The sequence below is a fragment of the Limtongia smithiae genome, assembly GCF_038497785.1.
Source record: "Limtongia smithiae strain NRRL Y-17922 unplaced genomic scaffold V1518scaffold_6, whole genome shotgun sequence".
Classification (NCBI taxonomy): Eukaryota; Fungi; Ascomycota; class Lipomycetes; order Lipomycetales; family Lipomycetaceae; genus Limtongia; species Limtongia smithiae.
The window spans coordinates 1-12,890 of NW_027117627.1; the positions used below are offsets into that span (position 1 = coordinate 1).

The window sequence follows — 12,890 nt, forward strand, 5'->3', positions numbered from 1 at the left end:
TGGTCTCCCACCGCAGTACTAAGTAGGCCCAAAGGAGCTTAACGTGTGTTGATCGGACGGGAAACAGTGCTTTCTCCTTGGTATGGCCCTTCCTATCTAATTCTTACTACGTCCTCCTCATACTGGCTCTCTATGGGCCTAATGTCTGGCTATGTTCCGTAATTCCGAAGCCAGTCTGTATACGTTGAACTTCATAGGTGTTTTAATTTCTTGACTAGCTAAATTACTTCTCGTAATCCTTGATGTTGCAACATAAGTTAGCAAATCTGCGTTCATTTGTCCAATTGTATTAGAATACTAACCTCCAATATCTTCCGCTGCCGGTTTAACCAGCTCTTCGGGGACTCTTGTACTTTCTTCGAAATAATGACTTTGTTTTGCTGGACACGTGATGCGAGCGATAACCATGCGCTCTTCATTAAAGCGGCCTCGCGACGTAGAGCCTGTGCTTCTTCGTCGGTAATAACGATCTTCAACGCAAACAACCTGTCGTTAGTAACAGCTTTCACAATTCAGCAATAGATGGCGTGCGAACCTTTTTGGGGCCTCTCGCAAGAAGGCTCTTATGACCCTCGACCTCTTGTTTCAGCTTCTTAATGACGACTTGAGCCTTCTGCATCTTATCACGCTGCACTTCAAGTTTCTTCTGAAGGTCAATCACCCAGCTCTTCAGCTCAGATTCATAGCTGCCGCCGCCACTGGGCTCAAGCGACAGCAGCGTCATTCGCAATGTCGTATTCGCTCGACTGACCTCTAGCAGTTCCTCGTGGCCTTCGGTAAGTCTCTGGTACATCGATTCCTTGTCCAGCAGTGTCTTGGCCAGCAGGTCGGTCTGCTTCTGCGCTTCTGCCTCGAATTTGGCTTTCTGCTTCTGCACTTCTTTGTAATCGACTTGTAATGCTTTGAATTGCTTTGAAACCGATTGGCGCAGCGAGGTGAGAATGTCTCTCTTTTCTTTGTCCACAGAATTCACTATCAGACGTTGTTAGCATTAACCAAGTACAAACTTTGGCGATGACACTGACAATCAAATACAGCTTCTTCAAGCTGACGCTGCACCTCTCCGTGTAATTCTTTGAGCTTGTCCAGCTCAGCTCGTGTATCTTGCAGCTTGTCTTCGGCCTCTTGAAGCGCACTACGCAACTGAATCAATACAGAAGACCCCTCGGTCGCAAAATTATCGTCGATTGCGTCAACCTGCGATTGGAGAACAAGCTTTTCTTGGTAGACTTGCAAATAGTCGTCTTGCAATTTATCTTTTTCTTGCATCGTGTCACGAAGAGCAGTTTCTAGCGTACTCGTTTGTGATGACTGCGACATTGGATTGGTGAATGTTGTACCCGTGGTGTCATAAGAAGTTTGAGAAACATTTCCAGCGCGGAGTTCGGCTAGTTCATCCTGGAGTTTGAGAACCTCCTGTCTGTAGTATTCAGCAGTCATCTGGAATTCAAGATCCTGTTCATCATTTGCCTCGATTCCGCTCACATGCTGGAGTTCCTTCTCCTCCAGTGCTGCCTTCAGCTTGCGGATATTCTCTTCTAACGTACTGATAATGTCTGTGTCACGAGTGTGTTCATCCTCCAGGGTAAGTAACCGTTCGCGTGTGAAGTTAAGCTCGCTACGAAGTCGGTCTGCCGAAGCGTCTGTTTCATAGGATTTCCGGCGGTAAAAATCGACTTCCTTTTGCTGCACTTCGAGCTGCTTTCGCAGCCCGAATACCTGTTGCGAATCTTCGTCAAGAAGCTTGGATTTTTCCACCAAATATGTGATTTCGTTGCGGGCAGTCTATCTTATTATCAGTCACGGGCACATTAGTGAACAAAAATAACAGGCCACACACATGAAGTTGTCGCTGTGTCTCCTCGGCTTGCTCGGCTTGCTTCTTATACTTGTCTAGCTGAATCGCCGTTCTCCTCAGCTTTTCGTTATCGTGCTTGATTTCGTCCAATCGGTCTTTGAGGTGTTCGACGCTATCTAGCTCGCCTTGAACTTCGTCAAACTGCTAGGGCATTAGAACTATTCCTCTTGTCTGAGAACTCTGTACCGTACCTGGCCGGAAATTTCTAGTAGCTTGTTTTCCGCTTCGGCTAGCCGTTTATCGCGTATCTGCATCTGCTCTTCTAGCTCCTGAACGTATGTCTGTAGAAATTCGATTTGCGATTTCGATTTGCTTTCGGCGACGTCTACTTGCACTTTCAGTCTGCTGTCGCTCTGTTCAAGACGCTGGCGCAGATCTTCATTCCGCTTTAGCAACTTTTCCTGTTGACATGTAAATATTAGTAAAAATCGCTAAGATATCAATCTAACCAGTAACGTACGTAGCTTTCTTGAAGTATTGAATTGTGCTCTTGAAGTTCTGCATGTGCCGCTTCCAATGTCGAGTATTGGCTAGCTGCACGATCTTGGGCAAGAGTTCTGACGACTGGTAAAGATTTCATGTTGGCCTCCTTAGCACTGTCGGTCTCTTTCCGTGCCACAGCTAGATCGCCGAGAAGACGCTTCTCTTCATCATTCTGAACAGCAGAAATTGCCCGAAATGCCTCACTGTCTGGTTGCCTAGCAGCCGCGAGTAATACTAAAATCAGTAACTTGATAATCTCCTCCGTATTGGCATCCTTCGCGATCAGGCTCACGTTCGGTAACGTACTGTTGCGGTCATCGGCGCTGGGAGTCGCGACACCGTACAGATACGTTTCCAGCGCTTTGTCCAACTTCTTAAGATTTCGCACGTTCACCATAAACGACGGTTTGTCGTCAATTCCGGGTGTCTGTACTATCAATGATTTGAAATAATCGCGATCAATCGTATTGAGAATTTTTGAAATGAGGGCGCCATCCGAAAGGACCGTCAGCGATGATATCGGCTCGCTGGAGGTTGAGCTCGACAGCACATTGATCTGACAGTGCTCGTTAGTGGTTGGATGGCATGAAGTGGACTAGGAAAGTCTTACCCAGCTGATAAAGGCACTTTCTTTCTGATCGCCTGGCGCTGCCATGTGTAGGATGCAGTGTTGCACAGAGTCCGGGGTTGAGTGAGCTGGCGTTGCTTCCAAAGCTTAAGATCGGGTTCCGCGTAAGAGTCGAACACAAGCTAGCTTCATAATAGTTCCGCGAGCTGCAGGCTCGTACAAATTTGCTTATGTGAATATCCGCGCTTCTAGTCACGATTTCGATGTCTGCTGTATATGGCAACTAGGAGATCGTGGTGGTGATGATGGGAATTGATAGAGCGATTCTGCGGTCTCTACACATGGTTCCGTCATTAAGCGTTGGCTCATGCTCATCGGACATCGCCGTCATAAGCGAGACCCTTTCTCGCAACTGCAACAGCAGTAACGTCAGACCAGCCTTGTAGCAGGTAAACTCGCAAGTCATATAATTACTAGAGAGATACCTAGAGCATCAACAAATGCCTGGAGTACATTGTACGACCACCCAGAGACAATAGAGCATATATTCTTAAGAAAGTGCAAACCCGTCAAACCAGCTAATATGTACTGCTGCGCGCAAACCAATAGAAAATCAATATAACCGTGCCGAAAATATTTACTTGTACCCTTTTACCGGCCATGACCAGAGTACATCAACCCAAATAGTGCGCCAATCTTCCCTATTCCAGATTAAGAAATACTACCATCGGATTGGATCCAAGCGTAGATCAACTAGTTCCCTCCGAAAGCATCTGAGTGGTTCGTTAGTCACCGGTCATATCAATGACTTTCGAAAACAAGGCGCACTTACTAACTGGTTGGTCCTCCTCGACAGAAATCGGGTAGTCTGTTGGCAAGTATTCTTTGACTAAAACCTTGATAACTTCATTTGGATCGAGTTCAGCAAGCGAGGTGCCCTTGAGATTATGTGGAACGACCATTGCGAAGCCTCTGTTGAAATCTAATGTCAGTAGGAGGTCCGACAATGCATGCCAAAGCCTATGCGGACGTACTTAAGAACTGTGGCGAAATCTTGCGTAATGTCGAAGCCATAAGATTTGAACTTGTCTTTCACCCCAGTGACAACCTCGTTAGGAGTTTGCGGCCCAGTGTTGAACGTGACGATGTAGGAGTGCACGAGCACTGACTGGCCCGAGCCTGATTTCGCAGCGACGTTCCCGTGCGCTAAGGCGGGGCCATTCAAGAAGGGCATCTTGTGAGCAGACAGGAGACCAAGGGACAAGATCGAGACAATCACCACCGCCAGGATGGCGATGTACTTGAAGGGTCGCGACATGGTGTGTTTGCGGGATGAAAACTTCTTAGGGGACGACGGCGCCATATATAGATGAGTGATGACGTGGAGGTCGCAGTGGGAGGCGAGAGTATGAAGGGGCCAGGTTATGCGCGGCACGCGGGCACTTTGAAAGCTTAATCTTCCCCCCCGCAGTGTCGATCCCCGGCCGCGCTCAACTGCGATTTCTAGCGGTCTCTAACAGTCTTCTTAGCATGAGTGTCTTCTGGAGTCTGTATCATAAGAGCGCCAGCTATGTACAAGAAAAACTAGCAGCATGATTAACGGCGGCGTGGTCGTGGCCTTGGCAGTAAGTCCGCGATCAACTGCGAATTTCAAGGGGACTTGGCAAAGAGTGCCTTCTGAACTAGCAGCACTAGGCAGCCGTAGTAGCTGACTTAAAACGCTAGTCTGTCTTGCTATGCCCTACAAACTAAGTAGCACGACATTGCGGACAACGCTCCTCGTGGCCGACATCTTCTAGCGGTTTTGTTGACGCGGGTCATTCGTTCCTTAAAGATCATCGCGAGCTGCGGGAAAGCTGCGTGAACGCGGTAAGTGTTACCCGCCCTTCACCTGTTCACCTTTCGTCATTAAATTTCTCTCGCAGTATGAACCTATGACAGCAGCTTGACTTCATGCCTGACGATCGGTTTTATGATACCAACCGGTAGGTACTTCTTTGACGCCTGACGTTGGTCGAGTACTATTTTAACATTCGTTCATATTTAGCCCGTATCGGCCGAATGGCTACGGCGACCGCGACGAACGCCCGTCGTACAATGACCGCAACGGTCCATATCGAAGCAGTCCTCTGCATGACCGCTACCGGGAAGACGACCGCGATAGAGACCGCGACCGAGGTCGCGATCGCGACCCGTCAAGATACGGGCCTGGCAGCGTGAGTCGAGATATCCGACCGCCGTTGCGTGACCTCGACAGAGATCGACCAGGCTATCCTTCTTCAGCGGCGATCCGAGTAAGCGACAGAACTCCGTCGGGCCGAGAGCGAGAGCGAGATCGTCTTGATAATCGGGATCGTGATCGTCCCAGAGACCGCGATGATTCGCGAGGCTACTCGACCTCGCGAGCTAGTCCCCTACCTCCAAGCCGCGACGAGCGCGATCGGTACTACGACAGACCTGTACGGCGATACTCTCCACCTCCTCGGAGTCCGCCGCCCAGAAGGAGATATTCTCCGCGGCGTATTTCAAGAAGCCCAAGCGCCATCTCATTCAACAGTCCGCCGCCTACAGGAAGAGATGCGCGCCGACCTCGGTCTCGGTCACCGCTTATGATGCGACCACGCAGTCCGCCGCCTGCAACACGCCGTCCCCGTTCTCGGAGTCCATCTCCGTACTCAAATACCCATTCTTCATATTCAAGCTCGTACTCAGCATCTAGCGACAGACGGCCTCGAGAAGGGCATCCGCATTACCGACCACGTTCTATTTCACCTCCACCTAGAGACAGAAATGCGAGATATCCGTCTCCACCGCGTAATGATCGAGATTGGTCGAGAGAGCCACGAGATCCGCCATTATCTCTACCAAGAGCACGGGAGCCAGAGATTGTAAAGCATGCTGGGGAAGTGGCACCGTCATCCGCTGCACCGCGTACAATGTATACGTCGCACGGTTCTTCTAACGTTATCGCTCCGGCGCGAGCTCCATTTGAGCCACCGCTTGGCCTTTCGTCGTCGGCTACGACTACGACCCCGATAAGATCAAGAAGCGACATATTAACAATTCAGACTGAGGACAGGCCAAACAGCATTGCCCACCTCACTCATTCGACGGACGTTCTGCCATCTACGCCTGGGGCTTCAAGTAAGCCGTACGCCAGACTCGAATCCTACGCTAGACCTGAGTTACCTAATGGTGCCATCCCGCCTCTAGGACCACGTGCTTTTTCAACTCCAAGCTATCACCAGTCGCCTAGTACTCGACTTCAGACGCCGGCAATTCAGCAACAGGCTGTACCACGCCAGTTGAACAGCCAATCTTCCACATTACAGTCTCCAGCGACGTCTTCTACTGTGCAATCTGCGATACCTCCAATTGCGCCTAAAGCTATGATTGGAAACGCTACCATTACGCCTCCGTCTCTTCCAACCCCGCGTCCTAGCTACACATCAACAAATTCTACGCCTGCCCCAGCGGTTGTTAGTAGGCGATCGACAGCGGCCGAATTTCTTCATAAGCTACTTCCGTCTGTGTGTCCAGAGGTTGACAAGGAAATCGGAAGATTAAAGACAGAATATGCTAAAGCTGAGGAGGAAAGCAGGCAATTACAGCTTAAAAAGCGCATGGCTCTACTGTCTTGGGATAGGCTTGCTCGAGACGTCGAAAGGGAAGCGGCTAGGGTCGAAGCTGCTGAACAGCAGCTGCGTGCTCTTGGTGTCTAGAGAGCTGATTGAACATAAACGTGAGTAGATATATGTACGAGAGGAATATGCTGTATAATAGCCCACACCGTGTAGCTTAATTATAACGATCGCTGTCATCCAACTATTTTCGGCATTCAAGATCGCTGCTATTGACGTTGTCACCTAGCACGCAGACATAATCCAGCTTTTGCATCCGATGAAGCACTTCACGCGTCGATAGCCTAAGATCAACACATCTTTCAGAGAAGTTGGTTTTGCCTCATGACCACATTAACTGATATTGAACTGATCATACCTTCGTTGCGATTCACTTGATCTGCATATGAATGTGTGCTCATCGTCTCCATTGAATGTGTAGTTGGCATTGAGTTTGCTTGCCACAAAGTCGGCTAGTTTGGTAATTGCTTGACGAGTCTCGTCCATTGACTCTACCTTGTTGCCGGCATCTTCGGTTGAGGCGTCGCAGTTGTAACGAGAAGTCGAAGCGTCCATATTACCACTTTCCCAGATGTTCGACTCTGATGAAAAAAATTCAATACACCATGATTCCAGTATCAAAACCAGATATTCGTCTTTCAATAGCTGTGTAGACGATACCAAATTTGGGTCCGCGGCGAGTCAATATATAAGGTCCATGACGTCATGATGTGCAGTGCAGTATGCGTGCCTAACCGCCGAGACTTGTCGAAGATCACTATGATACTCAGATCGGACGACCCAGCTGCCAAACACATTCCAGCATCGTGTACTGGCAGCTCAGCATTGGCCACCTTGAGCTATTGAACTGCGTTTCAATACGCGGGAAATTTACTTGCTATTTAACTGCTTAACGTTCTATTCACTGACTGTCACAGGCACGATCCTCAGCTCTTTAAAGTCTACGAAGTAATCAGGCGTAGCTTGCGCTTGATTGATAGAAAACATTAAATTCACTGCCGACATGCGTTCATAGCAGTGACGTGCTGCGGAACTTAGAAACAAGGCGACGAGTTGCAGTGTTGTTCGCGGATACCTGAATTATCGCGAATTGATTGTCGGGTCGTGCTTACGCTCGAGCAGTGTTGTGAGGCAATTAGATACAAGAATAATAGTATAACGGGCTATGAGACGTGCACAATTGGCCTACGGGGTGCGTCAGCACCAGCTACCTCTGTGCGATTTTGGCCGACGGTTATGAATCACATCCACGAAACGACATGCGCACAGGTCAATCCAGCTTGACTTTAGTAACATAATTATCAGACTATAGGCCAAGGCTTAAATGGGAAGGCGGAATGGAGCACGGCATGCCGACGCAGCAGCAGCTGTTGCTGGTGTGGCTCGCCATCTCGTCGTTAAACATGTCCGTCAGATATATTCCCCACACCCCAACGCGCGTCTCATCACTCATCATATTATGAAAAACGTTATATCACAGATTTTTCTAATTTCACAGAGAGTAATAAAACAAATCGGATGGATACATGATGTATAACAAAAACTACTGAAATATGAACTTGAATGCAAAAGTTCTTCTTTTCTGCCTCCAAGCAATGTAGACGAATACAAAGACACACAAAGGACAATAAGAGGAATACACAACTAATAACATGCACCTCTAACTGATCAGGCCATTAGCCGCAAACCCGAAGCCGGCGCGCCAACCTTGGAAATCAGCGAAATACTGCTAATCTTGCCCTTGAACTCCGGCAAGAATTTTGATTTGGTGAGCGGATCAATAACGAAAGGCGCGCCTGCATAGATCGGCGTGTGCGAGCCCGCACAGACGTCAAACTCCGCGTATGGGTCGTACTCAATCTTGACGGCGTCTGAGCCAAACTGGTCCGCGCGTGCCTTCATCTTCTTTGCGTGCTCCGCCTTAGGCCCGCTTGAGACAAGCTCAAGGTACTGCGACGCAAATCGTGACGCAGAACTGTAGTTCTTGTACTTGAACGATTGTGTCATGGCCACCTGCAGCGCGTTGTGCATATGCGTCGGCTGAAGCTTGGCCTTAGTGAAGTAAGAGGCCAACTCAAGGTTGCGTTTGACGTCCGTTTCAGGCAGCGCTCGCCGTTCTAGCTCAACTGAGAGACCGAGAATATACTCCTTTGCAATATCAAGAAGTCGGAGTGCCTCGTCGACCTCGGCCTGTGTATCAACAGCGGAGACAACAACATCGTATATTATACCTCGGAATAAGGCAACAGCATCATCCAGATTATTCGTGCGCACAAGTCTGTACGCCTCCTGCAGATCGGTTGACGAAATCTGCGATACGCTCTTCGGCATAGCAGGGAGAATTCTGTTTGTCGCGGTTTCGTTCTTGTTTCGTCGGATGTAAGTCGTGATGCTTGGCATTCCCTCAGTCGCGGGCAGGTAAACCTTAGAAGCCTGATAAACTTCCAGAAAGCGCGCCTTCAGAGGAGTAAAATCAGCAATACCAGCCTGACGGTTAAGAAGCTGCATCGCGCTATCGAATGATCCAGCAGCGACATGATCCGCAGGGCATGGTGAGTTGCGAACCCAGAGATCAGCTTCTGAGGCTCCGACGTTCGATGTGACCTCTTGCGTGGTGCTGTCAGCTTCCATGTCCTCGGCATCCAAAAGCTTCTCGTCAATGTCCCAACCGCCGCCGTCCTCGTCGAAATCGTCGATTCCGTCCTTTGGCGCAAAGTCGTCGTCACCGTAGTCCTCTAAACCAAGGCTATTCGCAGTTACGTCGCCATTTCCATTCACCGGCTTCTCTTCTAGCGACATGGCCTCCACCTGTCCGGCAAGTAGCTTCTCGAAGTACGTCGCTTCACTGGGCTTCAGATCCAAAGTCTCCTTGAAGGTTTCATGAGCGACAGAAATGGCAGGAACAGGAGCTCCAAGTTCAGGAAGTGAAATATCCTCATCGGTCAGACCAGACGCCTCCAAAATCTCGGCCGCAACGTCGGTAAGCCCGCTAGCCTTGGCCGTGGCGTAAGCAAGCGCTTCCATGTTTGCATCGCGCAGCAGCTGGATGCGCGCCTCGGCATCCGATAAAAACAGTGAGCTCTGGAACATAGCCTTAAGGTCACCTCTGCGTTCTGCAATCTTGGCCATCCGCTTCAACTTTGAACTATCACCAGTGACCAGATATAGGAAGGACAGCTTGTCGAAATTGCGCAATTTCTGATAGACTAGCTCAACAATTTCGTGATTTCCGTGCTCCAATGCCTCGCTGCCGAGCTTGGCCCAGACTTTAGGTCTATCGAGCTCCTTGGCCATCTCAAGAGCAACGGCAAGGTTACCACACTCGATGGCAAGGTCGAAGCGAGTTTGGGGATCTTGAACAAATTGTAGTGCAATCTAAACCTGTTAGCATAAGACAAGATCACAGAGAGAAATATTTGCTTACCTCTGGGTATCCCTTCTTCTCCAGGTAAGCAATAATGCTCTGACCGACCAGGTTAGACGTTTTTATTATCCGGAGCATTTCTTCGTAATTTTTGTTGATGAGAGACTTCTTGAAACGGAACTCGGTAGGATCAATAGTAAGTTTAAGCACTTTGCCGCTGCGGTCTAGACAGTAAACAATAGCACCCTTGACGTTGACAAGATACAGCGTTGACTCCAAGGTACGAATAATTCCACTGTCGCCGTTGAGGAGAGTGTACTTGATGTGGTTCAAGGTGGAATATATGAGAACGTCCGAGTCACTCCAAGCGGCACTCTTTATCCGAATGGTTTCATGCAGAGAACAGACAGCTTCGAGATTCTTGGTGGCGATGGTAATTGCGTGCTTGCCAAGAAGCGCAACGTGCATACCGTCATTGCTCCAAACGGCATACTTGACACTGTTGAGAACAGGAAGTTCAGTGAGGATCTTGCTCTGGTGGATGTCGTACAACACAACGGAGGTGGCAGCGAAGAGGAGCAAGCAGCCAGTACCGCCATAAAAGATATCGTTGGTGGCAACAGGGCACTTCACGGTCTTAGTAGTAGCATTTGTCAAATCCTTAACCTCAAGAGTCTGCGAAGCCTTGGTGAACACAACGAATCGGTTGCGAGCGATAAAGACAGCAGAATTACCGGTGCCCTTTCGCGCGTCGGTCGGTTCGACAGCGCCAGTCGCTTCTCGTGGAAGGCGAACAAGCTCATAAACGCCATTTTCTGCAGGAGAAGTGACAAGAATAGCACGCTCTGCGGGATTGTAAGATAAGCTGCGAGGAGGAGTCCACGGGCTACCAAGTTTCTTGAGCGACAACAGCGGTAAGCTGTCAGTGTCCTTTGTGAAATCGAACGACCGCAACTGCTTCTCTCTGTTGATGTAGAACAATGTGTTCTGGTAGACAGTATTGGCAGGACGCTCACGCTCAAGCTTAAATACCATAACACCGCTATCGTGACCGGCAGCAAAGAGATTGATCTCCGGGTGAGCGGCAATGACCCAGAATCTGTCGGATTCGCGACGGAAGCTCTGAACGCTAGTGCGCTTGTTGAGATCCCATGTGCGGACAGTCTTATCCTCGCCGACGGAAATGATCAAATCTTGGTGAGGGTGGAACAAACAACAGGTGACGTTGTTAAAATGTCCTCTGCAGGTGTCGACCTCCCAAGCCTTAGTGTCACTCATACGCCAAAGTTTGACCATTCGATCGTCACTTGCAGAGATGATGAGAGGCATGGTAGGGTGGAAAGCGACCCAATTCACACCTCTGTCGTGACCCTCCAAAACATATTTCACGACTGCATCAGTGTTGCCAAACATATCGCCTTGGTTCTGGCTGGCACGAGACATCTGGTCCTCAAAGGTCATGGATGTCGGCGCGGAGTGTTTCTTGCGGAGACCAGAGATATCCCAGATGCGCACTGTCTGATCGAGGGAGGCTGAAACAACCAAATCTTCCTTCGGGTGAAACTGCGCGCACATCGTGTAATGGTTGTGACCAGTCAAACACGCAATCTGCGAGCGGTTCTGCCAGTTCCAAATTCGAATGGTCTGATCGTCGGAAGAGGATATGATCCACGGGAGTTCGTTGTGGAAGAACACAGTTCGCACGTAATCCAAGTGGCCTATTCAATCAATGTCAGTCGCGACCTGCACATCGAGAAATTTAAAAAGCGTACCAGTCAGCGTGAACAAACAACGTCGAGTCTGCAACGACCAGACCTTGATCTTGTAGTCATCACCACCGGATACGAACAGAGGCTGCGTCTTGTGGAAATCGACGGCACGAACGGGACCATCATGCTCCTCGAAGCGATCAATCAGCGTGCCCATTCGGTAGTCCCACAACTGAATGGTCGAGGAATGGAGCGAAACAAGAATCCATGGTCTGGAGGGGCGAGGGCGGTAAGTAGAAGCTACGTGGACGTACAGAGAACACAAATGCGAATCTCACCTCTTCGGATGGAAGGCGACGCCCTTCGCACGAGACGATTTAGATTCGAACTATTTCAAGCATGAAAGTCAGTATGTCACGTCAAATTGACGGATAGTTGTCAGCACCATCGCCGCTACATCTGATCGCCCGTGTGCCGTCCTCGGAACTTTGTTGCGGAACCACAATTGATTACGCGACTAAACCGCATTATTCGGTGGCTGGCGACACAGTCAATTTGATCAAACTCCGGCGTCGAACAAATTGATTGTATATAGTACCGACGAACGCGCCCGGGCATTGAATGATCGCAGGAGAAGCATTAAGCGAGATGATAACGACCGGCCGCCGCAACGAAAGACACACGCGCATGCCCGATGACCCGGGGCCACTCGAGCAGCTACCACACCAGATTCAATGTGGAGGCATAAATGAGGTGATCGAATAGAAAGAGCGCGATGGCGCGGCGATGGATGTTGTTGAGAGGGAAAAAAGAGTGCCTTGCATACCTTCGTTAGCATCTGCATGGCGACGGAGCCTGGTTGATGCAGATGGAAGAGCGCAGGGGGAGAACAAAGACGGACGGGCGGAGTTCAATCAGAGATTGGCCATACGCCGGAGGGGAGTTGTGGGGAGTTGATGGGACTGGGGTGGTGGTGGAGGGCAGCGGAAGCTTTTGCGCGGATGGGATGGGAAAGGGGAGACTCGCCGGCGACGACGTGTTGTGGATGCGCCAGTCGCTGCTGCTGCTGCAGCGCGCGCACCAACCGCCCCTGCGGTCCGCACTGGCGCTTGTGTTTTCCACTCCGCTCGCGCTTCGTCCGGCATCACTACGACTGCGCTCCTCCACTGGCCGTCTCTTCGGCGATGAGGGCGTACTGGCTACTGCTCAGTGATTGGGAGTAGCTCACTGTTGTTGCCGGCTCTGACACGCAGCGACACCCGTCTAA

The 12,890-nt window shown here is 50.0% G+C and overlaps 4 protein-coding genes across 4 annotated transcripts; 1 reads left to right on the forward strand and 3 right to left on the reverse strand.

Annotated features, from left to right (window-relative positions):
- Positions 1-223: 223 nt before the first annotated feature.
- Positions 224-2,996, reverse strand: V1518DRAFT_427301 (HOOK protein-domain-containing protein; the record flags this gene model as incomplete). Its single annotated transcript, XM_066906027.1, has 8 exons — positions 224-238; positions 303-486; positions 510-972; positions 1,026-1,785; positions 1,841-1,999; positions 2,050-2,259; positions 2,319-2,897; positions 2,952-2,996. The coding sequence occupies 8 exons, from the start codon at positions 2,994-2,996 to the stop codon at positions 224-226; spliced, it is 2,415 nt and encodes an 804-aa protein (XP_066759256.1).
- A 666-nt stretch (positions 2,997-3,662) lies between these two features.
- Positions 3,663-4,227, reverse strand: V1518DRAFT_427302 (uncharacterized protein; the record flags this gene model as incomplete). Its single annotated transcript, XM_066906028.1, has 3 exons — positions 3,663-3,682; positions 3,742-3,881; positions 3,944-4,227. The coding sequence occupies 3 exons, from the start codon at positions 4,225-4,227 to the stop codon at positions 3,663-3,665; spliced, it is 444 nt and encodes a 147-aa protein (XP_066759257.1).
- Positions 4,228-4,380: 153 nt separating this feature from the next.
- On the forward strand, positions 4,381-6,734 carry V1518DRAFT_416517 (uncharacterized protein). The gene is made up of 4 exons (XM_066904069.1): positions 4,381-4,534; positions 4,635-4,778; positions 4,835-4,894; positions 4,957-6,734. The coding sequence occupies exons 3-4, from the start codon at positions 4,863-4,865 to the stop codon at positions 6,629-6,631; spliced, it is 1,707 nt and encodes a 568-aa protein (XP_066759258.1). The 5' UTR covers positions 4,381-4,534; positions 4,635-4,778; positions 4,835-4,862; the 3' UTR covers positions 6,632-6,734.
- Positions 6,735-7,947: 1,213 nt separating this feature from the next.
- On the reverse strand, positions 7,948-12,628 carry V1518DRAFT_416524 (coatomer WD associated region-domain-containing protein). The gene is made up of 5 exons (XM_066904070.1): positions 12,450-12,628; positions 11,962-12,011; positions 11,687-11,895; positions 9,975-11,632; positions 7,948-9,925 (listed from the first exon to the last, which is right to left on the reverse strand). The coding sequence occupies exons 1-5, from the start codon at positions 12,465-12,467 to the stop codon at positions 8,219-8,221; spliced, it is 3,642 nt and encodes a 1,213-aa protein (XP_066759259.1). The 5' UTR covers positions 12,468-12,628; the 3' UTR covers positions 7,948-8,218.
- Positions 12,629-12,890: the final 262 nt, after the last annotated feature.